This window comes from Nyctereutes procyonoides, unplaced genomic scaffold, assembly GCF_905146905.1.
Source record: "Nyctereutes procyonoides isolate TBG_1078 unplaced genomic scaffold, NYPRO_anot_genome, whole genome shotgun sequence".
In the NCBI taxonomy this organism is placed as follows: Eukaryota; Metazoa; Chordata; class Mammalia; order Carnivora; family Canidae; genus Nyctereutes; species Nyctereutes procyonoides.
The window spans coordinates 14,774,073-14,800,582 of NW_026575142.1; the positions used below are offsets into that span (position 1 = coordinate 14,774,073).

Below are 26,510 nucleotides of genomic sequence, written 5' to 3' on the forward strand. Positions count from 1 at the left end.
GACGTATAAAAAGCCCACTAATGTAAAAAAGAATTTATACATTTATATAAGTTTGTATATCCCTCTAACATTTCTGAAAATTGAGATTTATCAATAGTGGTTATTTCTGGGGCATGTGACTAGGCCTGGGGTGAGAGGAAGACTTGCTGATTCACTTTGTTTTCTTCTATACTGTTAGATATTTTAAACCTTCCACTTGCATTACTTTTATAATTAATGATAGTTTGAAAATTCCCCAACATGCTACAATTGCATGCCAGGGGTTAGCAAACTACTGCCTGAAGGCCAAATCTGGCCTGCTGCCTGTTTTTGTGCAGTCTACAACCTAAAAATGATTTTTTTTAAACTTTTTAAAAAAAATTTTTTTTAATTTATTTATGATAGTCACAGAGAGAGAGAGAGGCAGAGACACAGGCAGAGGGAGAAGCAGGCTCCATGCACCGGAAGCCCGATGTGGGATTCGATCCCAGGTCTCCAGGATCGCGCCCTGGGCCAAAGGCAGGCGCCAAACCGCTGCGCTACCCAGGGATCCCCCCTAAAAATGATTTTTACATTTATAAATGTGCCAAAAAGAAATAAGAAAGATAGTATTTTATAACACATGAAATTATATGAAATTCAAATTTCAATGTCTATAAGTAGAGGTTAATTGGAACACAGCCACACTCATTTGCTTACAATGCTCTGTGGCTGCTTCAAGCCATAGTAGCAGAGTTGAGTATTTGTGACAGAGACTGAACAACCCACAAAGCCTAGAATATTTACTATCTGGTCATTTACAGAAGTTTGTTGACTCCTGGTCTAGAGCACTGGTTCCCAAGATGTGTACCCAGACCAGGATATTAGCACCATATGGGGAAAAATGCAAATTATGGGGCCCCTCAATTCACTGACTCAAACTCTGGGATGAGGCCAACAATCTGTTTTAACAAGCCCTTAGGGTGATTCTGATGCCCGCTAAAATTTGAGCATTATTGGCCTAGAGTAAGATTTCAGCTATGGAACATAATAGAAACACAAACTGCAGGTGAGTACTGGCCTCCAAGGTCAAGATCTCCAAATGAACTGGAAAAAGGCACAGACACAAACCAACCCCCATGATCAATGATTCAAAGTCCTAAGTTTCACTTGATTTTTAAATTCTTATATAAAGTTGAATGTAATAGTGTTGAATCAAACTTACAGAGGTGTTATTTTAAAAAATTACAAGAACTAGATAAAATGCAGCAATATCATTTCTTTTAAAAATCAAAAGTTGGGGCAGCCTGGGTGTCTTGGTGGTTTAGCATCCTCCAGGGCATGACCCTGGGGGCCCGGAATCGAGTCCCACATCAAGCTCCCTGCATGGAGCCTGCTTCTCCTTCTGCCTATGTCTCTGCCTCTCTGTGTGTGTGTCTCTCATGAATAAATAAATAAAATCTAAAATATTAAAAAATAAATAAAAATCAAAAGTTAGGGGGCACCTGGGCAGCTCAGTGGTTGAGTGTCTGTCTTTGGCTCAGGCTGTGGTCCTGGGAACCTGGATCGAATCCTACATCGGGCTCCTTGTAGGGAGCCTGCTTCTCCCTCTACCTGTGTCTCTGCCTCTTTCTCTCTCTCATGAATAAATAAATAAATCTTAAAAAAAAATCAAAAGTTGCTTGATAGAGGCAAGTACATATTCCCTGAAGCTTGCACATTTCCCTGATGACACCACCACCAATTCTAGGATTGTCAACTGGTGTATGGGGCAGGGTAGTATCCTAGGAAAAGCAGATGTTTGGAAAGCAGAAGGCTGAACATTCATTTCAGTTTCACCACTTGTTAGCTGTGTGACCCTGATCAAGTTTCTTATTTTTTTTAATATTTTATTTATTTATTCATGAGAGACACACACAGAGAGAGGCAGAGACATAGGCAGAGGGAGAAGCAGGCCCCATGCAGGATGCCCGACGTGGGACTCAATCCCGGGACTCCAGGATCATACCCTGGGCTGAAGGCAGACGCCGAACTGCTGAGCCACTCAGGTGTCCCCTGATCACGTTTCTTGAATCTCTGGTGAGAATTAATTGGAATACATGAAAAACTATGTGAAAACACTTTGCATTCAGTAGATGTCTAATAAATGATAGTTCCTTCAAGAATACATAAAAAGGAAAAAAAAGAATACATAAAAAGGTTTTAATGAGAAAGAAATTGTACATTCCATTATAGCTTCTAATACTGAGCATTCACTGTCAATTACTGTACTAGGCACTTTATATACATTAGCTCCTTAGTCTTAATGAGAACCTTCCACTCCACTCCACAGCTGAAGATCTTGAGGCACCCAAAGAGGTAGGTAGCTTCCCCCAAAACATGCAGTGAGCCAAAGCTGTGGGAAAGCAGGTCAAGTTGCTTCCACAAAGTATATTATTTTTCTCATACACATGAGAAAAAATGACCTAATGCACATGGAAATGCCCAGCAAATGTAAAAGGCATCACAAAACTATTAAATGTTACTACCATTAAGTTATTTTTCCAAAAGTGGTGATGGGTTGACCTCATTCATCCACTCTCTCAAGCCAAGCTCCATTCTCTGACCAAACACATGCTTCAGTGAGGTGATTGAATGAAGTTGGTTGGCAATTACGGGGCCCAACTAAAGCAAAGACTTAGGTGGAATCAATCTATGTCAAGGCTCCCACACTGCATCCTTAGGTAGGATCACAGACAAGACACAAGCTCCCAAGTATTTCCCTTCTGAGGAAAGTATGTATTATGATTACTATGAATAATGATAACACGCAATAGAATTAGTAACAATAATAGTGGTTAACATTTAATGGCCACTTTCTTTGACGAAGCACAGTGCTAGGTGCTTTACATACATCAACTCTTACCAACTCTGTCTGGTAAGCAGGCAGCTATGATCATCACTATTTTACGGATGAGGAACTAAGACTCACACCTCTGGTAGTCTAGGGCCTGGGCTTCACATCCCTTAAAACCAAATCAAGGACCATGCCTGCCAATGCAAGCTGCCTTTCTACAGTGTGCAGGGGCTCTCGTAGATAGCATGCTTTGCTAGAGAATGTTTTTTTTTTTTCAGGGATTAGATTTTTTTTTTAAGATTTATTTATTTATTCAAGGGGGAGGGGCAGAAGGAAAGAGTCTTCAAGCAGACCCTCCCTGGGCACGAAGCCCTACATGAGGCTCAATCCCACTACTCATGAGATCTCAACCTGAGGTGAAACCAAGAGTTGGATGCTCTATGGACTGAGCCACCCAGGTGCCCCAGGGATTAAAGGAAACTTTTTTTTAAAAAGACATATTTACTTAATTTTAAAGAGAGAGAGCATGCAAACAGGGGGAGGGGCAGAGGGAGAGAGAGAATCCTCAAGCAGACTCCTCCCTGAGCATGGAGCCCAATGCTGGGGCATGATCCCAGGACCCTGAGATCATGACCTGAGTCAAAATCAAGAGCTGCTCAACTGACTGAGCCACCCAGGTGCCCCTAAAGGAAGGTTGTGTTGTTGTTGTTGTTTTAAAGATTTTATTTGATGAGAGAGAGAGAGAGAGAGAGAGTGCATGAGCAGGAGGAGGGGCAGATGGAGAGGGAAAGAAGCAGACTCCCTGCTGAGCAGAGAGCCCAATGTAGGATTTGATTCCAGGACCCTCTGATCATGACCTGAGCTGAAGGCAGATGCTTGACTGACTGAGCCAACCAGATGTCCTAAAGGAAAGGTTTTTTTTAAAGGATAATGAAAAAAATAAACATCATAGGACCATCTAACATTTAGAATGAAGGTACTTTTCATGAAAATTTGTAGATCTGATCTAATTGAGAGGCACTGTAGTAGTGAAAATAGCATGAGCTTTGAGGCAGGTAGATCTGAGTCACCAAAATGTCTGAGGCCCACATTCTCCACCATTACATGGGAACAGTAGTGTTTTCCTCATCACTCTGCTGTTGTGAGCATTAGTTGAGATGACATACATAAGTAAACCATCCTAAAAGCAGGTCCTCCATAAACATTAATTTTTTCCCTTTTGCTTCTCAACTCTTCAACATGTTTACCTGCAGGCCTCTAAATATATTTATTCTTTAATCCAACAACTACTTACTGAGCTCCTTCCATATGCCATACTCTGGATGCAGGGTGAACCAGGTGACAAAGTCCCTGCTCTCCTGGAGCATATATTCTATGGTGGGACACAGAGAAGAAGCAAACCAACAAATACATTAGATTACATCAGATGGCGACATGCGTGCATGATGAAAAATGGGCAAGAGTGACAGCCGTGGACGGCACCTTGGAACCATGGTTCTGCTCCTGGTCCCGCCAAGAGCTAACTATGTGACTTCAAGTGGTAACAGTAACAGTGAACACTGGCTGAGAACTTCCTGGGGCCAAGCTCTATGCTGAGCACTTCGGATACTGCCCACTGATGCAGAAGGCTTAGAAAAATGAGGGAGTTGGACTTTATAAACTTTGAAGGGGTCTCTTTTAGCTCTGACTTTTGTGCCTTCATTCAGCAGCATCTGATTGTCATGCTACCTCCCAGGCAATGGGATGATGTGGATGCCGATCAATTTTAGGACTCATGAAGTTTTTTTTTTTTTCAATGCAGCTGATTACATGAAAGAGAGACCGTCTTTATCAGCATTATCAAGTTCAAGTAGACAGTCATTATAGGGGGAATCTTTTCTATGTACTTAAAACCTGAAGCATGAAGTCACCAGGCCTTTACTTGGATATCTGGTTGAGGCTTTTAAGACATTCTCTTGTAGAATGAACAGTGTTGCCAATGTACCTGTCCTGCCAAATGATAGGCTCACTGCTGAAAAGATGCAGGCACACCCACACATGACTTAAACATCGGGAACACAGCCTGAACATATCCAATCTGTTGACAATCACGGTTCTGCTGTGTACTCAGAAATTCCACTTTCATATGATACTTTTTTTATTTGAAGCAAAATCTTTTCTTTCAATCTGATAAAAGACACCCTATAAACGCTGTCACAAGGTAACAGGATAATAAGGTACCATACCGTGTTTATTCCACTAACTATTCATTACAAACCAGAAAAAAAAATCTAGTGTTTTCACAGGTGAAATGAAGAAATGGGCTTAAGAAATACATGTCTTTAGAAGATAATAGTCCTCCAACTAATGTGGAGGTGGGGCAAAATCCTCAATTTTGTTTATCATATTGTAATTAATAAATAGTAGTTAACAACTTTTCTAAATGCAGAGTGGGTAAAATTAAAACCTCCAGTACCAATTATATTCAGGGTCACAGGATAACCAAACTACAGTTACTGCTAAGAGACCATTCTAGAAAAGGTTTGTTGGGTTTCCTTTGTATTTCCTTTATAAAAGCACTGCATTGTACACCGAAAGCTGATACAATACAAATATTATATGTCAATTATATCCTGATTAAATAAATAAATAAAAGTACTGAGGATACCTTATCACAACTATATCTAACTTCCAACTTGCCACGGTCAATGTTACAGCTAATCTGATGTACAGCATCCATCATCAGAGGCAGGGACACCGGCCAGGCTTCCATTAGTCACAAGACTGGCCTCTCTGCCTCCTGGACACCATCGTTTACCTAGGGCGCACAGCACACCCTCTTTTTTTTTTTTTTTTTTAAGGTTTTAAGTAATCTCTATACCCAACGTAGGGCTTGAACTCACAACCCCGAGATCAAGAGTCACATGTTGCGCTGACTGAGCCAGCCAGGTGTCCTGTATTTCCTTTTGTTAAAGCTATCTTCAGGAAACAAGTTTCAGGTGTGTACTAATTATTGCAAGGGACAACCTGACCATCTGAAGTTAAGGAGACACAGGCTGAAAATCATCAGAAACCTCAGAAGAGGAGAGCCCCAGATCAGCAAGGAGCTGCTTTGGACTAATTTAATCTTAAAAGACTGATCATAGTGAATATTGTTACTATTGATTATGTAACAGAAACTCTCTATAGGGTTTCCTTAGGCAGTACGTCTATATGTTATTTGTTATAAATACTAGAATATTTACTGTTATCAAAGGTAATAGTAAGAATTATTTTCAGTGTCACAAAAATTCTATCAGTGTCTAGTTTCAGCTGAATGTTGAAAATTATAGGCAACTGCTTCTTTCGCTCCATGGAGAAGCACACTGTGCGGCCTGAATGTCTTTTGAAATTGGTATATGTCCTCTGGATCCTGCAACACATTTTTCATATTTTAAATCTGTATTGCAGTGGAAATCTAAGTTACAGTTTTAAATATGAAAATATTTGTGAAAAACATCAATTTCTAAAAACTGTATTTTATTTCCCTTTCCAGATTAAGTCTGAAAGGTGGGATTACAAAATTCAAGTATGATGGAGGGAGGAATGCACACAACATGCCCTCTTACTCAGGGTCTATTTTAATTGTTATCTGCTCATGCATTCTATACCACATAATGAAACGCTTCCATTTCACCCACTGAGCCCTGGGTTTTTCTGTGCACCTCTACTAATGACCCTTAATTAAGTCGATTTTATCCTTGAAAATGTGAGTTTTCTTTTGGCCAACAAGTATTTTTACAGAAGAGGCCTGAATCAACTTTCAAAGAGACATTTAAGATGCTTATTATTTTAAGCAGTTGTAAAACTGAACAAAGTATATTTGTACTCGTGTGGGCTACCAACACCTATATTTTTCATTGTATGTTTCCAAAGAAGCACTTCCACCCTACAGAGTTGCATTTCAGAGGTATTAAACATCTGGGTAGAAAACAACACAATAAAATAGCCTGTAGTACCTAAACAATGTCAACCAGAGATAATATGTAATTTAAAAGATACTCTGTAAAATGTCTTACTGAATATATTTTTTCATAATGATCAAATGCCAAAGTCTAGTAACAAAACTATTATTTATAGCATATCAACATCTAATTGATTTTACAAATGGAGGCAATTATTTTGGATGAAGGGGGGAATGTGTGCCAGATTTAAATGATTTATGATTACTAAGAGAGAAAACAATGTTTTGCTAATTCATTTTCAAATATGGCTCTTACAGTCATTGATAATTTTAATTTTAAACCAAATTATTTGCTTAAATAATACATTAACTTAAAAAAAGTAACTTTGTGACAGCAAACAGATTATTTTTAACTGTTTAGAAATATTGCTTCCTACAGTAGGCTCAAAAGGGACTGTACCATAGAAATAGATTTTCGAGGTGCTGATTTAGAGCCACAGAAAGATCACACTTCATGAACTCCAACCAATTACCTAGAGTAGGAGCACAGGCTTTTATAGCACTGTGTGCTTCAAGTCCAAAAGGGAACACTGCAAATGCATCCGTGCCTTCTATTTCTTGACCTAAAACACCGACTGTCTACTTGATAGGTTTGATAACTTGCACAAATGTTGTGAAAGGAAAATTAAATAGTCTGCATCACTTGATATTACTCTCATTGATTTTTATAATCTAGTACTAAGATGTACCTGTTTCAAAAGTAAATGAGAAAGATTGAGGGTTCCTTCCCATTTCAAGGAGACTATAAAGCAGAAGAGAAGCTCACATTTCACAAGAAATAACCTGTGCATTTGTTGAAGAAAAAAGAAAATCAGCTAGGGGAATGCCCCGGGCTGCAGCAGATACTGATTGGGCAAGGCTAAAGGACAAGAGCCCTTGAAACTAAACAAAAGCAAATTCATTCTGTTGACAGATGTTGATTACATCAAAGCAACAGGAACTCCCCCAACTCCCAATTTTTTTTAAAACAATTAATACCTCTCTACAATTTACAGAATAAGGATAAAGTAAGTTTCTAAACCAATCACAATAAACATTATTAAACTTTTTTTTTTTTTAAGTTTCAGTTCAGTTGAAGACTGTTCTGGTGTGTTTTGAGCTATGGGCTTCTCCAAACAGTGGTTTATTCATTCCCATGGACATGTCAGGGAAGCCAAGCTGGCCATGCCATCAGCCCCTTCCTTCCAGGGGTTAACTGCTCTGGCTGCCAAATAAAATACAGAGTGAGCCATGTAATTATGGAGACAGTCAAAGGGCAGGCTCTATTTTGAAATCTATTTGCACAGACAAGGTCTTCCAATTGAGCTTACAGGAAACAAGCTGGTAAAGAGCCTCCTTTTCCCCAGATGCTTTCCACACTTTTTCTCCAATTCAGGAAATCATGGATATGGACACCATACACCATTGCTTCCTGGATTTCAAGCTAAGATACCACGACAAGAAGAAGAGTGGATGTTATACAAACCCGTAAAAAAACTTTCCCCCCTTTTTCTTTTTTGCCTAGTTAACAGCGTTTGGCAATAGCCTCTGGATGATAAAGCAACAATGTTTATTAAACAACATTTCTAAAGAGGATGCAGGCCTAGTTATGTAGGTGTTGGAAAACAGATTCTTTCTTTAATGCTCAAAATAAAGCATAAAGTCAAGTCTAAAATATATTGGCATAAACACTAGTCTGAAATAAAGATTCTACTTGACATCCAATAGTGTCGTCCTTGAAGTTATTCACAGCTTAAGACTGCTAAAACAGTAACAGAGATTCCAGAGAAATAAAAAAGAAATGTGTAAAATAGTTTAAGTGAAAAAAAAAATCACAAGTCACTTTAAGCTGCAACATAAACGTTTGTCCTAGTTGCTTAAAGCTCTAAATTTGCAATTGCTCTAAGACTTCACCATACTCAGATTAAAATAGAATCAGGCCACTACTGCCAATAAAACGAAGTAGTCGAACGTAGGTAAGATAGTAGTCTTCTCTGATGCTGGCCTGTGGCTGTCAGAACTCCCCATCAAGCCATAAGCCAAAGCCTGGAAGTTCTGATTCTAGAGAAGATGAGCTGGAAAGTCTGCCATAGTTAGAGCACTTCTGGGGAAAGGAAGGGCGGTGGCCTGAGGGCACCCTCTTCCAATAATAACAACATTCAAGAATGATGCCCAGGTCATGGCAAAACATGACCTTCCCCAAGGCTCCATCAGGAAGTTGGCTCCATGCTACATCCCGCCTCCTTTTTAAAAATTTAGTAATAGCAAATGATAGAGTATAATGACAATGACAAGCTCAGAAATGGGTTTAGGAAAATACGGCGTTTTTTTTTTTTTTTTTTTTAAAGCCAATTGGATTGTATGTGATTGCTCATACTACCAACACCCAGGGATCTGTGATTTAAACAAAAAGCATTCCCCTCTTCTTGGGAGGCACAAACACCTCCACCTATTTCTAGGAACACATATCAATAAACAAAACCTAGTTAATAAAATAGAGGTTTGTGGGCTTAGAAAAAAATTCCTTTAGGGTGGCCCAACCACAGGTGGGGGAGGGGAGTCAAAGATTACAGTAAGAACTCAAAATCTAAAACTGAAAGCAGATCATTTGGTGGATAAGTGGAAGTTACATAGAAATGATTGATGTGTAAAAGGAAATAGGGCTGTTGTATGAGATTTCTCCATTTAGGGTAAAAAATGTTCACTTCAAAATTTAAATCTAAATTCATTTTTATAATCACAAAATAGTGAGTCACGCTGCAATAGTATATGCTTAGAAAATCCCATTGTCTCTCAGCTAAAGTTTAGAGAAAAGCAGCTTTTTAGCACTTCAACAATACATATACTCAGGCAACTTCCTGGACAAAGAAATATTGTGCCTTTCCACGGGAAATAAAGGAGCTGTTTATTAGGGCTGTGGTTAAAATGTAATAATTCATTCTAGTTGAGCCCTGTGGAAAATGTCATCAAAATATCATTTTCTTTGCCAGATTTTCTGGATGCCGTGATATCGTTTAAATACTGAATAAAAGGCAAACTGATTAGAGTAGAAGTATACTACCACCACCAAAAAGAACCAAAGCAAATGTTCATTCCATCAAAGGAACAAGAAAGAAACACAGTCTTGATACCCAGAAAATGCACTTTTAGGTTAGCACAGAACATCTGGCAAACTTCAACCTTCCAAAATTTCTCAAAAGAAGCATTCCTGTTATCACACACTTTGGTTAAAGAAGAGGAACATAGAAAAATTTTATATTAAAGCACATAAATAAGAATCAGAAAGAACAATTACACAGAAGTCATACATGGAATTCAACTTTAGAGAAAGTTCATATAAAAAATCAGGAGTTTTCAAAAAATGATACAGTAAGAAACTCTTTCTTTAATTAAAAAACCCTTCATAAATACTACTGTCACATAAAACACTACTCAAAATATTAGTTATTTGGATAAAAATACCCTGTGATAGAAGACAGTGGGACTTTTGGTTTATGATCAAAGGCACGGCTTTAACATGAATATTTTTCAATTATATTAAAGCATTTAAGAGTGTAATTTTAGTTTTCATCTCACAACAGTGTCACCTGAATTCTATATTCAACATGCACTAGCTATACTGTTGGATGTATTTCTTCTTTTTTAATGAACCATTTAAAATCATTTATGCAAAGAATTGGTATAAAACAGCTCAGAGCTTTGACCAAAACTGCAGTATTGATACCAAAAACAAAACAAAAAACCAAAAAAAAAACTACATCGTAATATTTTTCTGAGAATGTTTTCATTGTATAATTGCAAGTGAAAGCCATGAAATAAAAAGAAAACCTTTAAATATAAATTCTACCATTGGTATCTTGACAATTGTGGGAGTTTTGTTTCTGCTCTCTAACCAGGCAATAGGAATGGTAGGGAGAGAGGGAGGTCAGTAATCACAACCCAAAATGAGGAGGCTAAAGCTCCAGAAAAACAATATATTTCTAACCTTCTGCAGTTGAGATTACATAGATTTAAGACAATAGAAGACAAGATCACTCATCAAGGGGTTATTTTCACAAGAAAAAGAAAGAAAATAAACAGTAGCCTCTTTAGTAAAGGAAAAAGTTCCAAATTATTTAAAAGCAGCTTTTTGGACTGATGTAGTTATGTGGCCACAAATAATTTTATATTCAATTAAACCTATGAACTTAGTTAACAATGTGAATAATCACTCCATAGCTTCATGTGTTAATGCAAAAAGTGTGATGTATTAAAATGGTGCAGGCTTAAAATAGGAATACCATAAAAGTTTACTTACACACTGACCCTTGTCTTTTTTTTTTTTTAACGGATGGTCAACTATAAAACCATTATTTTTGTACTAAAGATTAAAAATTGAGATGCCTGAGTAGCTCAGCAGGTTAAGCATTTGCTTCTAGCTCAGGTCATGATCCTAGGGTCCTGGGATCAAGCCCCACATTGGGCTGCCTGATAAGTGGGGAGTCTGCTTCTCCCTTTCCCTCTGCCTTGCCCTCTCCCCCTCCACTTATGTTCTCTCTCTCTCTGTTTCAAATAAGTAAATCTTACAAAAAATTAAAACGATCACATCACCCCAACAGAACGTGTACTCCATCTGCATACTCTATAAAGCATGCTGCTTCTCATCTCTGAAAATGCAGTATTATTTGAAAACTAGCAGACCAAGATCAGCCACACTTGGTAGAATGATAAATCCATCATCTCATTTTTATTTGTTTTCTCATCATCTCATTTTAAGCCTAAAGTCTTCAATATAACCACAATACTAAAATGTTTGACGTGTACAATATTTGAAACATGTTTATTGTCTAATGTCAAGTATACTGAACATTTCTTGAACTATACTGTTAGTAGAGTGTTACAAAAAGAAAAGCAACTCTAAATAAAACATAGCCAATTTGGAGGTAAAAAGAAGGAAATAGTGTGGCATTTCAAATATTTTATATTTGGCTTGTGAATGCACAGTGGGATTATATTTATATACTTGAGTTCTTGCTTAAATTGGTTTTCCTTCTCTAAGCAATAGTTGGTTCACTTGGACAAGTTAGTTAAACACTCTGAGCCTTAGTTTCCTCATCTGTTAAGAGGAATAATAAGAATACCTTCCTCACATGGTTGCTAGGATAATTGTATGACATGAAGTATGGAAGTGACACCGGGGAAGCACTTGATAAATTGTAACTACGATCACTGGTTGTGTGAGGAAGGGAGGTCACTCTAAAATGGACTAATCAGTAGGTAGAAACCAGCCTGAATTTTAAAATGTGCTTTGGCTAATTCACTAAGTATTCATGAGATCCTAGGTTGGGTCCCAGAGCTGCTATTTAAAAACCACACTATCCAAAACACTGGACCTCTCCTGCCTTCATCACAAGACAACCTTGACCATCAAGTGAGACTGCAGATGTATTAATACTTTACAAACTGGACAGCATGTCATGATTGTAGTGTATTGAGAGAAGACTCAAACTCAGTAGGATGAATTATGCACAGCCTAATTTTGACATTTTTTTTCCCAAAGATTTTATTTATTTATTCATGAGAGACACAGAGAGAGCCAGAGACACAGGCAGAGGGAGAAGCAGGTTCCCTGCAGGGAGCCCAATGTGGGACTCGATCCCGGGACTCCAGGACACACCCTGGGCCAAAGGCAGGTGCTAAACCACTGAGCCACCCAGGCAGCCCATAATTTTGACATTTTTCTCAGAGTTCTTGGTGAGGCCTGACAGAATGCTGATGCCTAAAGGTGAAGTCTAAGGAAAATCTCTTCTTCCATTCAGAGGCATAAAAGACCCAGCTTTTATATCCTTCCAAACACATTAGTATATGGAACAGTTTTTATATCTGTGCAAAAGGTAAGATAGGAGAAATCACATCACATTGTAGAAAGATTCCACTTAGCAGTAAAGACATCCCCTGTAAAGCTCATTATCACAAACAATTTTAAGAGGTAGAGCAGAATGAGGGTGCCTGGTGGCTCAGTAGGGTTAAGCGGATGACTCTTGATTTTTGGCTCAGGTCATGATCTCAGGGTCGTGAGATCAGCCCTGTGTCAGTCTCCTCACTCAGTGGGGAGTCAGCTTCAGTTTCTTTCCCCTTCTGCCCCTCCCCCAACTTGTACATGTGCACACACAGGTGCTCTCTCATTCTCAAATAAATCTAAAAAAAAAAAAAAAAGCAGAATGCTATCTTTGTTACTAAATAGTGTCAGTCATAATTCTTATCCATAGTTATGTTGTCCTTGGTAAACTCAGTAACTTAAAGTTTATAAGAATTTAAATATATTTGTTGCATCTATTTAATAGAGATATTCTAGAGCTCACCAAACCTTATTCTTTAAATGAACCAAGAAGTCTTCTTTGCATAAAAATTCCTGTTTATTAAACAGGGATACAGGAAGAACTTATTTACATGTCAAGCACCACCAACATACATCATTTATGACAAAAAAGGCAAGCACTCCATAAGAAATGCTCAATCACTGTCAATCACAAACACCAAAATATACATAAACCAAAGCAAGCCATGTGAACTGTATTAAATTCAGCTAAACACAGAATTACTAACCAAACAAACAAAAAAACAAATAATTATCAGTGACTCACAGACCTGTTTACACAGTACACAAAATAACTTGGAAAGGTGTAACCATGGAAACCTGATAGCCTAAATTCAGTGCCTTTAAAATTTGCATTTATTTAAACACTGTGCAAACGATGTCCTTACAAAGTTTAAATATTTCAAAAGCAGTCAAAGCTTATCTTTGTTATCTGATCATTGATCAAAATAGTTTCAACTATAAATTAGCTGCCTTTAAAATTATCCAGGGACCAATTTAATGAAACTATGATAAAAATGTCAATTTTTTCTAATTTTTCAGCAAACTGTTATTTTCACAACCACTGATTAACAATTGAAAAAATTCAACTATATACAACAAATCTCATAATAGTTAAATAATATCAAAACATGCTTTGACATAAAGACTTTCCTTAAACTCACACTGTTGCACGCAACCACCCCACTTCCTCTAATTAACTACTAAAGCAGAAGTGTTATTAGCTGTTTCGGTTTACAGGTGATTTTCACTGACAGCTACCATTTGAATAGTTTAATATTTAATGCTATAGTTAGTCATAATGTCTTATATTTTATTTTATAAGCTACATGAGTAAAACATTATTTTGTAGTTCACTGCTCCCACACTCAAGATGTAATGTTCAGTGTGTATTTCATTATGTAGATGAGCAATGGATGTTGTTTGACATGATTTAAATGGGTCAACAGTATTTTCCTAGTCACATTAATCATTCAGACAGCTGGAATTAAGAAAAAAAGGGCCTTGAAAACTAAAACTAGAGAATCTATTCACACAAATGACACTTACCATTGGTGGGTTATCTAGGATGTGGTTAAGCAGAAGGAAGAGTTACAGACTTTGAACACATGTTTCATTATTTATTCGGAAACCACTTCAAGACCTAGCTCTATTTTCAGAATCCAAGTGAACACCCACAGGGACAGATTTCTGAGATACCAAACTGTAATTTTTTTTTTAAGCATTAGATGGAAAACTGTGAAAACTTTTTCATTTGAGAAGAAAGAATAAAATTTGGGGAGCCTAGCTGTAAATGAGCCTGGGCCTAAGTGTAGGGCCAGGAGTATGGTGTCTATATAAAAATATACAGCAGCACAATTGAGTGCACAGCCCTCCCTGTGGACAACATTCTGTTTTCACCTGCTGGTGGCTCCTAGGAAATGAAGAGGAGAAAAAAGACAAGCAGAATCAGCTTTTAGAAATAGCTGCAAATCCATTTTGTTCCAGCCGGGAGCCAAAAGAACCTCATAAGGAACATGGAAAGAACAGGTGTGAGCTCACCAACAGCATCTCCACAGCCCCCTTTCTCTTTCGTTGTCATGACCGACCTTTACATTGTGTCTGACCGATGGATGATCTGGTCTACTTGGCTGAATTATTCAGTGTGCCAGGATACTATTCTGGACAATCATCCTACCACTTTGTTCCATATGAATCAGGTGCTTTCTAATAACAAGTATGGAAATAACATACAATCTTCGCAAAGGAAGCTTGTTAGTGGGTCTTTGGCAGCTGTGAAGAAAGTGTCTACCATTAACTTTTTTATTCTGAACTCACTTCTCATAGGTCATTCTCTTGAGTGGATGTGCTCTGTCCTCTCCTGAAACCACACAGGATGGGCCACAGTTCATGGAAAGCCCATATCTTTTTTATTTTTTAAAAAAGATTTTATTTATTTATTCATGAGAGATACAGAGAGGCCGAGGCATAGGCAGAGGGAGAAGCAGGCTCAGGACCCTGGGATCATGACTTGAGCCAAAGGCAGACACTTGACCACTGAGGCACCCAATGCCCTGGAAAGCCCGTATCTTGTTTTTTTATTACGAAAATGCTACATGTGTAGTAGCAAATATTTTTATAACACTAAAAAAAGCATAAACAGTAAAAGGCTTCCTCAAATGACTGCTGTTAACACTCAGCCAACACACTTTAGAACATTTCTCTAAGTATCTTCTTCTAATATAGTTATTATATTTTATATTAATTTATCATATTTTATAAATATCCAGTTTGTGTATGTAGTTTTGTTAAGCTGGGTTTTTTTGAGAGCGAGCGAGCATGTGCACAAGCTGGGAGAGGGGCAAAGGAAGAGTTGAGAGAGAATCTTAGGCAAACTCCATGCCTAGGGCAGAGCCCAATGTGGGGCTTGATCTCATGACCCCAAGAGCATGACCTGAGCTGAAATCAAGAGTCAGCCACTTAACCAACTGAGCCACCCAGGTGCTCCAAAGTTGCTGTTTGGAAACCAATTAATGTCTCTCCAAAATATATGGAAGATACCCGTCTTTACCAAAAAAATACAGGTCTACATGATTCTTTTTAGGCCTCTTAGATTGTTTTACTGGTTTCACAGTGTTCCTTTGTATGGATGGGTAGAATAGCACTTTATTTAACCAATGATAAGGTTTAGATAAGTTCCTTTTTTAAATTTTTTGTTTTTGCCTTGCATAATATACTTTTTATAAATACAATTGCACATTTGACCAATTATTCTTTTTAGCTTAAGTTTCTAGTGGTAGAATTCTTGGGTTAAGAAATATTCAGAATTCTTCCATTTGCAAAACTGCTCTGCTCATAATAGCGATTTATATTCCCAATGGTGCCAATTTCCATACACCTTCACCAATATTAATGTTAAAATCTTTGTCAGTTTGATAAAAAATTATTATCTTGCTTTTACTTTTCTTCAGATACTACTAAATTGAAGATCTCTTTAAATACATAAACCTATGCATTTATGTTCGTTTCTGAAATCTCTATTTAGGGCTCTTGTTTTTTACTTGACTTATTTTTAAGAGTGTTCTGTGAATTAGAACCATTAGACATTTGTGTATTGTTTCAAAATTTTCAGTTTTCCATTTGCATTTCAATCTTTTTTTTTTAATTAAGTCTTTATTTTTTAAGGTTTTCTTTACTCGTGAGAGACACACACAGAGAGAGGCAGAGACACAGGCAGAGGGAGAAGCAGGCTCCATGCAGGGAGCCCGATGTAGGACTCGATCCCAGGTCCCCAGGATCATGCCCCGGGCCGAAGGTGGCGCCAAACCACTATGCCACCGGGGCTGCCCATGCATTTCAATCTTGTTTAAAGTGTTTTTAGCCATACAATGGTCTTACCTTGATTATATGGAGTAATTTAGGGAGAATATGACTCTTTAAAATACTTAGTTGCCTTATTTAAGAGACGTCTTCAGAGGCTCCTGGGTGGCTCAGTCAGCTAGGCATCTGCCTTCAGCTCAGGTCATGATCCCAGGGTCCTGGAATTCAGCCTGTGTCAGGCTCCCTGCTCAGCAGGGAGTCTGCTTCTTCCTCCCCCCTGCTCATGCTGTCACTCACTCTCTCTCTCAAACAAATAAATTTTAAAAATCTTAAAAAAAAAAGAAATGTCTTCATAGGTACTTTTTAAATATGTCTTTTTAAACATCCCTCAGTAGATATCTAATGTTTTTTTTTTTTTTACATAGGTCCTATATATTTGTTACTATTTGTTTATTCCTAGGTATTTTATATTCTTGGTTCTGTTATAAATTGAAATTTTTCCATTCTATTTTCTGCCTAAATATAGGATAGTAATTTATTTTTGTATAATAATTAAATTTATTTTTCTTTTCAAAAACTAAGTTTAGGGCATCTGGGTGGCTCAGTCAGCTAAGTGTCTGCTTTCAGCTCAGGTCATGATCCCAGAGGCCTGGGATCAAGCCCCAAGCCCCGCCTTGGCTTCTGCTCAGTGGGGAGTCCACTTCTCCCTCTCCCTGTGCCCCTGCTTGTGCTCTCTCTCTCCCACTCTCTCTCAAACAAATAAAATATATTTTGGGGGGCAGCCCGGGTGGCTCAGCGGTTTAGAACCACCTTCAGCCCAGGGCATTATCCTGGATTCCCAGGAGAAGGTCCCACATTGGGTTCCCTGCATGGAGCCTACTTTTCCCTCTGTGTGTCTGCCTCTCTCTCTCTCTCAATCTCTCTCATGAATAAATTTTTAAAAATCTAAAATATATATTTATATTTTTAAAAAGTTAAGTTTAAAAAGTTGAAATAGTACAGTGTCAAATTTTTAGGCTCCTTAGCATTAAAAAAAGTCATACTTAGAGACTCACATACTTATTCCTTTGGAAAGAAGTAAGTTGGACCTGATGTGTCAACTAGACTTTTCATCATTGCCAAGTCACCTCTCTTACTTTGTCTCTCCCCAAAATTACTCTCCCTCTTTCCAAATATGAAGCACTGGACTGGGTCGGCTAACAGGTGCTAGAAGTGCCATTAAACTAAAGACGTCAAAAAAAGGGACAGATTTTTTGGGGGAAGGGTTTGATATTTAAAATACTTCCTCCCAAAAGCAATAACCTAATCATTGCAGGGAGGAGAGGGGAAAAATAGAGCTTTTCAGACTTATTTATCTAAACTTATTTATCTAATTTTATAGCTTAGTCTTGCTTTTGTTTTGGATTACATGTCTGGGTTGGCTTGGAGCCACTGTAAATCTTTTTAGTGCTGAGGTCCTGTCTCTATTCAGCCCTTATGTAAGTATAGCTGTGCCCACAAGTACATAAGTACCTGAATGCATCAAGCAAATGGCACAATTACAAAACTTCCCCTGGTTTTATCACAGTGAAAGAGACCAGGAACTTTAAATAAAAATAAATTTAAAATTAATCCAGCCTTCTGAACAAGGATTCTGTATAGCTATAGTTCCTAGGATCCTCTTAGATTTAGTTTGACTTCCCCCTGAGAAGAGCAATTATATCTTAAAGTTGTAGAAGAGGTTGCAAGAAGGAGAGACTCCTCTATCACTCCCTTAAAGCAAATGTTTTCCTGATGTATTTTCCTTCTTGAGTTTCAGAAGAAGACTACTTCCAACTCCACCTATGAGTTTGGAAAATCATTATGCTTTACAGATGACAGGAAAAAAATGATGAATTTTTTCCATTAAAAACATCTGATCCACAGGTAATAGCAAGGAGTTCATTATATGCTTTTTCCCATATTTGAAACTTTCAATGATAAAAAGTTTAAAAAGTATTTGATCCAGCACTTAAAAAGAAAGTATCTTTCCTAAGGAATTCTAAGAAGTGTAGGAAATGGAAGGGTTATTTTAAATCTAGATGCTGTTTACACGTGAAAAAACCAAGTATTTAAAATGAGCATTGACCTGCAGTTGCTCCTGGCTGTAAGCTAGGAACAGCCCCGGGACTACTGCTTCTTGATGGTGGAGTCATACAGTTATTCACACACGTCTCATTTGCACTTCATGACCACATGTGCTTGGGAAGCACATGTGATCCTGTGGTCCAGACTTTAAGCTGCTCACATACTGTGCAAGTCAAACTCCTAAAAGTACACGAGAGCACATGAGAGCACAGGGCTGGACACTTCTTTCTGTGCGACAGTAAGTGCTGGCTGGGACCTGTAAAGTTCTTGGGGCTTGGTCATAGTGATGATGTACAGACAGGCAGGAGGTCTTCATGGAAGTTCAGCACTGGAAATGCTGGAGAAACACTGCAGAGTTCTATTCCCCTTTGCCTTATAAAACCTTAGCCAGCAAGTAGATTTTTGCATGATGGTATGGCATAGATATTTTGGAGATAATACATAAAATAAGAAGGTTATATATCCTGTGAAGGGGTAGCAGTGGACTGACATGGACAGAATTTATACTTATAACTAATGTTTCATCATTACCAAATCCATCCTGCTCTCAACTCCACTGCCATGACCAGATGATGCTTACCTCATTGAGTAATCTGAAAGACTAGCAATATTTGGGTTTGGTGATTGCTAACTTCAGACCTCATAAATATTATGTAACTCTAGTCTTTTTGCCTCTAGCCAACCAGCCTGACTGCAATTTTCAGCCACAAGTGGCAATCTGACACTGAGAATTTATGAGCTCTGCTGTATTAGTAATGCACATTTCCTTTTGAATTATTCTAACCTGTAGCCTGAAGCAGATTATTAATTATAATTCCTTTTGCCACGCAAGTCTGAAGATCTACAAGTGGTTCAGGAAGCTACATAAATATTTCTCAATGTTTTAAGTAGGTTGGTAAATAAAAGTCCATGAATGACAAACGAAAAACAGACGAATTTTTTGTATTGCTGAAAATGTTAAGCTATCTTAGCTAATTAAAACTTGGTCCCAGTGGCAGTGTGTCCATAGAAAATGATTCCCTATCTTATTAGAGAGGATTTTCACTTTACTATAAAAATTGCATACTATACAGTTTTCTTGAAGAACAGTATTCAGATAGTCAGTGTATACTACAGATACAGTTAGTTCTACAACAAGATAATATTATGGTCTTGGCTGTTCGGAAAGCGTTTTCCCTATATAAACAAAGTGGCTAAGTTCTCAGGCTGCCCCTCTGCCTATAACATAACTGAAATACTACACATTTTCAATGAAAGCAAAAAGCTAGAGACAATTCAGCTACATGCACCTACTATTTTAGCTACATTAAGGGTTTTCGAGCTAGTCTGACAATGTTGCTGCCATTTATAATGTAGTTTTTCTAAAGAACGATGTGTTGCACGTTGGTGGACAATTAGGGAAGGTGAAAAGTCTCCTCTATTGCCTCCTACCTCCCATTCTCAGCATTTTCCTCTCAAGCCCCAACTAGATAGGGAATGGAGGCTGAGTGGCCCTGAAAATGCTAGAGAAAAGAGAAGGCCAAGTTTCATCCCATCCCATAAAACCTGTACCTGCCCCAGAGCCAGGATTTTCATGTTGCATCAGCTTCTTCTAACTTCTAGAGCAAGTGAAAGGAAACAAGTCTGTTCTGAAGGTTTTTTTTTTAAAGCTTTATTATTATTATTATTATTATTATTATTCATGGGAGACAGAGAGAGGCAGAGACACAGGCAGAGGGAGAAGCAGGTTCCAGGAGCCCGATGCAGGACCCGATCCAGGATCCCAGGATCACGCCCTGAGCTGAAGGCAGTGCTAAGCTGCTGAGCCACCCGGGCTGCCCTTATTATTATTTTTAATTTAAAGATTTATTTTATTTTATTTATTTATTTATTTAACAGAGAGCACAAGCAAGGGGATCAGCTGAGGGAACCTGACTAAGGGCTCCAGAACCCTGAACCCTGGGATCATGACCCAAGCCAAAGGCAGACACTTAACTAACTGAGCCACATGGGCACCCCAGAAGAAGGCATTTTTATTTTATTTTATTTTATTTTATTTTATTTTATTTTATTAATTAATTATTTATTTATGAAAGCATTTTAAAAGTTAATGCAAGTACAGATGAAGATGTGGAGCAATAAAATCACTCATATTCTACTGGAGAAAGCGTTGATTGGTATAACCACTTTGGAAAACTGCCTATGAAGTTGCTGGCTCACTCCTAGGTATATGCACAATAGAAATACATATAGAGGTGTACCAAAAGACATGCACAAGACTGCAATAGAAAAAAGTGCAAATAACTCAAATGTCTAGCAACAATAGAATGGATAAGTTACAATAATTTCCTAAAATGACAGATTATACAATAATCAAAATGAATGAACTATAGTTTCAGACAACAATATGGATGGATCTTTAACATGTAAAGTAGGTCAAAGAAGTCAGACACACAAAAAGAATACCTATTGTATGATTCTATTTACATAAAGTTCAAAATCAGGCAAAATGGAATCATATCGTTAAGGAATTATACATGGGGGTAAACCTATAGATGAAAGCCAGGAAGTGAATACTATTTATGGTCAAGAGTGTGATTACCTAAGACATAGAAGAGATTTGAGCTAGAAAAGGCATGCCAAGTTCTTCTGGGGTGCAGGCAATGTTTGATTTTTTTAAACTGGCAAGTAGTTATATAGGTGTTTGCTTTATAACCACTTTTAAAATTACATATTCGTTTTACGTGTTTCTCCCCTATCCATTACACTTCACAATAAAGTGCTAGAAGGACAGAGGGAAGAAGGCAGAAAAAGAAGGAAAAAAGGAAGAAAGAAGGGAGGAAGGGAGAGAGAAAGTTAGAAAACAAAAGGAAAGAAAAGCATTGTATTTCTTTTCAAATCTTTTCGATCAGATTTCTGTATATTATAATGCAAGTTATTTGAAATACTAATTTGTGAAATTGAAGCAATTTTTTAATCAAGGAGAATAAAAAATTGAATAATTCTTACTATATAGTGAAAAATTTAACAGCATAGTTGTCTATATTACATTTAACTGACTAGGCTATGAGAAATTCATATTTGAAAATTTTTGTAATTCTTGTAATCACTCTATTATTTCAAACTAATTAATAAATACCCTTGATGACCATGAAATTATATTCCTATTCCAGAGCTTTTTAATTGATATAACGCACATAGCACAACTGTACTGCTTTGCTGAAGCGGAAAATGCTATACATTTTCTTAGCAAGAAAACCATCCTTTCACAAGCTGTATAATAACAACAATAATAACACAGCTGACATGTTGTAGCAATTTACAAAGTAACTTCATACATATTTAATTTGCTCCAACAACCTGCGTAAGGCAAACCGGGAAGATATACTTATTTTACAGGCAAAACCCCGTGAGACTGAAGGAGCTTAAGGGATTTGCCTAAGATCACACAAATAATAAGTGGCAGATGGTTTCAAACCTAAGCCTATCTTTTTTAAAGTTCTTATTTATGTAAAATTTCAAACATACACAAAAGTAGACATTACTATAATAAACTCCCATATACCCATTATCCGGCTTTAACAATTATCCACTCATGCTGATCTTGTTTCATCTATAACCATCCTTTCTTCCCATTGAATTATTTGGAAGCCAATCCCAGACATTATATCATTTCTTTCTAAATACATCAGAATGTGTATTTAAAAGATGAAAACTCTCTTTAATGATTTAAGAATATAATCTTATCACAACTAAAAAAATTAACAGTAATTCCTAATATTATCAAATATTTGGACAGTCTTCAGATAGTCTCCTTTTGGCATATTTATATGATAAATATATATAATATATAAGTATATATAAAATTATATATATAACTTTTTAGATTAAACAAATAGTTTGTTACAATAGGATCCAAGGGCCCCCTGGATGGCTCAGTTGGTTAAGCATCTGACTCTCAGTTTCCACTCAGGTCATGATCTTGGGGTCTTGGGATGGAGCCCCATGTTGGGCCCTGAGTTCAGCAAGGAGTCTGCTCCCCCCCTCTCTCTACCTCTCTGTGCACTTGCTCACGGTCACTCACACACTCTTTAATAACTAAATCTATAAATACATACATACGTACATATATACATATATAAATAGAATCCAAATATGGTCTACCCATATATTTGATTGACGTGTCTCTTATGGGTATTTTAATCAATTCCTCTCTCTCTTTTTTTTTCCTTTCATGTGATTTATTTGTTAAAGATGAATTTCTTTGTTCCTAGCATCTCCCACATTCTGGAATTCACTAGTTGTATTTCATTGGTGTCATTTAACATGTTTCCCTGTCCCTTATATTTCCTATAGACTGATATTAAAACTAGGGCTCATTTTGATTCAAGTTCAGGTTTTTTGGCAAGAGTATTTAATGGGTGGTGGTGTGCTCTGACAGCTCTCTTTTTGTGATGTTGGCAGGCACTGGTGGTCAGTGCCTAGATGTATTAGTTCATTAGGGATTTGCTAAGTTGTGATATCTTATCAGTCCTTCATTCATTGGCAAGAATACCTCTACTGCACAGAAACTTTTCTTTCATCAAAGTAGTTGGTCAACCTGAGGTTCAGTCCATACATGAAAATCAAGCTAAAGACTTGATTCTTTCCCTCTACTTAACCAGTTTTCAGAATTAAAACCTAGAGCTCTGAACAACCAAATTCAGTGTTCTTAATCAGAGACTAAAATTTCTATCTAAAACATTGACCTAAAATTGATATATTCCTATGTAAATGATTTCTATATGAAAGATTGAGGCAATGAAACTTAACTTCACTTTGAAATCAAAATCGTGGTCAGAGTCCAGTAGAACAGAAACACATTACTTATTTTTATCATAAAGTAAAAACATTAATCACTCAGATTTAATATCACATATCTTCTCCATCTCTCCCACACTTTCACTTTGGGGCTGGGTGGGGCTGGAAGATTAGAGTTAACAAGACTGCAATTGAAAGGGAGGTAAAACCCAACTCCAAATGGATTTTTCTTTAGGAAAGAAACCCAAAACCGAAAGAAAACAGGTAAAATTAGCTATTGGAAATTATGGCCATGTGAATCAACCCTTGCTCCCCACATCTGGCAGCACTTAGCTCCCCGAGGGCATGCTTGGTGCCCTAGGGCCCCAGTACACATGTTTGACCAGCCGGGCAACAACAAAGGACACACAGGCTAGAAAAAGAGGCAGCAGGTAACCATCAGGCCAGCCAAATGGCTGAGGCGCTTTGACAAAACACACAATGAAGCAACTGGTTATTCCCATGGCTGAAAAGTCAACGAGGGAGGGCTTTTATTTTAGGATTCAAATACCACAACTTGCCTCTTTAAGTCACTGGGTTACTTCCTTGTTTTAATGGAGTCCACAAATCCTCCCTTTTCTTTCAGCCACTCAGTGAAAAACATCGGAGACAAACTGTATAAAGCCACCTTGTGTTCTTGCCAAAAACCCATCTGAGAATTCAACTAGACTGTTTTCTGGATTCTACTTCCAGACTGTGGAGGAACTGAAGGTGCCAAGTTATTCTGCACATACACTGGCATTATGCTCAAAAAAGAGAAGCATTCATGAGTGACATAGTCTATCTTATCATATCCATCCTACAACTTGGATGAATACAGTACTATCAGTTTTAAATAAGGCTCCTGCCTAAGCAGACATTTCATAATTATGAAGGGGTTTTGCCTTTCGCACAGCCTAAAGTCCTCTTGGTTGGTGAGTGTTTCCCTCATCTCCCAGCAAGAATCCCTAACCTCCCCTCTGCCTCTTCACCAAAACTACTAAAAACATACCAACTCATTCCTTATAACCCAGTTTATGGGGAAAATCCCTTAACCCAAAGGAATGATTCTAATAGTTGGAAATTTTAGGTTACAAACAGTGGATAGGGGAGAGATTTGGGGGCCAGTGGACCTTTCCGATGATTTTAGTTACACCTTTGTTAATAATCTGTTTCATAAATATGAACCTCTAGGAAAGGAAGAGATGACTATCAATGTCTTTAGTCTCCCCTTCCAGTGAAATACTTCTATATTACAAATTTTTGAAAATGGAGCCCTTAAAAGAAAATATTTCTAAATTGTCATTCAGTATTTTCTCCTCAAAACAACTTCTTGAAACTAAGCAAAAGATTCTTTTTGATGTATGACATATATGTGCATACATACATATATGTGGGTGTGTGATTAATTGTGGAATGAAGACCTCTTTTAACAAATAGATCATATACAATTAAATGTTTGGGGAGGCTAAACATTTTCATTTCTATTTTTTTATTTTTTAAAAGATTTTATATATTTTTAAGTAATCTCAACATCCAACCTGGGGCTCAAACTCACAACCCCAGGATCAAGAGTCATATACTCTGCTAACTGAGCCAGCCGGAAAATATAGGGATATTTTCATTTTTAAATGCAGAAGAAAGTTTAAATGATGTTAATTTTAATTGATGTTACTCCAGTATCTCCAATTTCAGGTAAAAGGCAGAAGGGTAATTGATGAGCACATTACTATTCCTCATGACTTTATTACAAAACCAGAAGGATATCAAGGATTTGAACTAGGAATGTTGAAAGCTAGGGCCAGGGTTCATGCGTTAAGAATGCTGACAGGGGTTTTGTCCAGGATATGCCCCCTATAATGTGACAGCAATGTTGTGTCACACATCTTTAGATCCTCTTACTTCCTGCCTGCCTTAGCTCATTTCCACCTCTGCAATGTTTTTGTGTGTGTGTTTTTTTTAATGTAGGCCTAAAAATGAACAAAGTTGGGGTTCATGAGTTTAAAGAGCTTATTTTTGTGGGCTATAGTTTTTTTCATTCATCTGCAATTTTGGAAAATGTCTGTCATAAATACCCATACTGTAGCAGACTTCAAGACCAGAAAACATAATTCCCAACTCTGCTTTACTGTAATATAGACAGCTTCTCCTATTCAAGTTTGTGCTTAGATTTTACAAATAGGCAAAAACTAAAAGATGTTGGAGTTTTTACAGTTCAAGGATTTTTAGCTATATCTTTCACAAAATTTAAATATAGTTTAAAAGTAACAGACGAGTACATATTTTATTAATGTAAACACATTTAAGAAGTATGCTATCTTCAGTTCTAGAGCATGAGCTTTTTTTAAATTTTTATTTATTTTTAAATTTTTATTTATTTATGATAGCCAGAGAGAGAGAGAGAGAGAGAGAGAGGCAGACATAGGCAGAGGGAGAAGCAGGCTCCATGCACTGGGAGCCCGACGTGGGATCCGATCCCGGGTCTCCAGGATCGCGCCCTGGGCCAAAGGCAGGCGCCAAACCGCTGCGCCACCCAGGGATCCCCAGACGAGTACATTTACAATTATTGGCAATAGTCAACTGTACTTTTTAAAGTTTTTATTTAAATAATCTCTATACCCAGTGTGGGGCTCACACTCACCACCCTAAGATCAAGAGTTGCATACTCTTGAGTACCTGGGTGGCCCAGTTGGTTAAGTGTCTGACTCTTCACTTCAGCTCAGGTCATGACCTTAGGGTCATGAGATCCAGCCCCCCTCAGGCTCCATGCTGGGTGTGAAGCCTGCTTAAGATTCTGTCTTTCCCTGTCCCTCTGCTCCTTCCATCTCCCCTCCCCACTGTGCTCTCTTTAAAATAAAAAAAAAAGTTGCATACTCTTTCAACTGAGCCAGCCAGGCACCCCAGTAAATTGTACTTTTTTAGAAAAAATATTTTATTTATTTATTTGAGAGAGAGGGAATGAGCAAAGGAGTGACAGAGGGAAAAGCAGGAGAAGCAGATTTCTCACTGAGCAGGGAGCATGAGGCAGGGCTCCATCCCAGGATCCTCGGATCATGACCTGAGCTGAAGGCAGACAGACACTTAACCTGGCTAAGCCACCCAGGCATCCCTAAACTGTACTTTTATTTTTTTAAAATATTTTATTTATTTATTCATGAGAGAGAGAGAGAGAGAGAGAGAGAGAGAGAGAGAGAGAA

General features: G+C 37.6%; 1 protein-coding gene across 2 annotated transcripts in view; it reads right to left on the bottom strand.

The window, feature by feature from the left end:
- Nucleotides 1–26,510, bottom strand: part of METAP1D (methionyl aminopeptidase type 1D, mitochondrial) — an 87,868-nt gene that overhangs the window by 18,636 nt on the left and 42,722 nt on the right. Inside the window, exon 2 of one of the 2 annotated variants that reach the window (XM_055308160.1) lies at nucleotides 4,089–4,166. The exons of the other annotated variant lie outside the window; for it this stretch is intronic. Within the exon in view, the coding sequence (XP_055164135.1) occupies nucleotides 4,089–4,166 (78 nt within the window). The remainder of the gene's footprint in view (nucleotides 1–4,088; nucleotides 4,167–26,510) is intronic. 2 annotated transcript variants of the gene reach the window in all.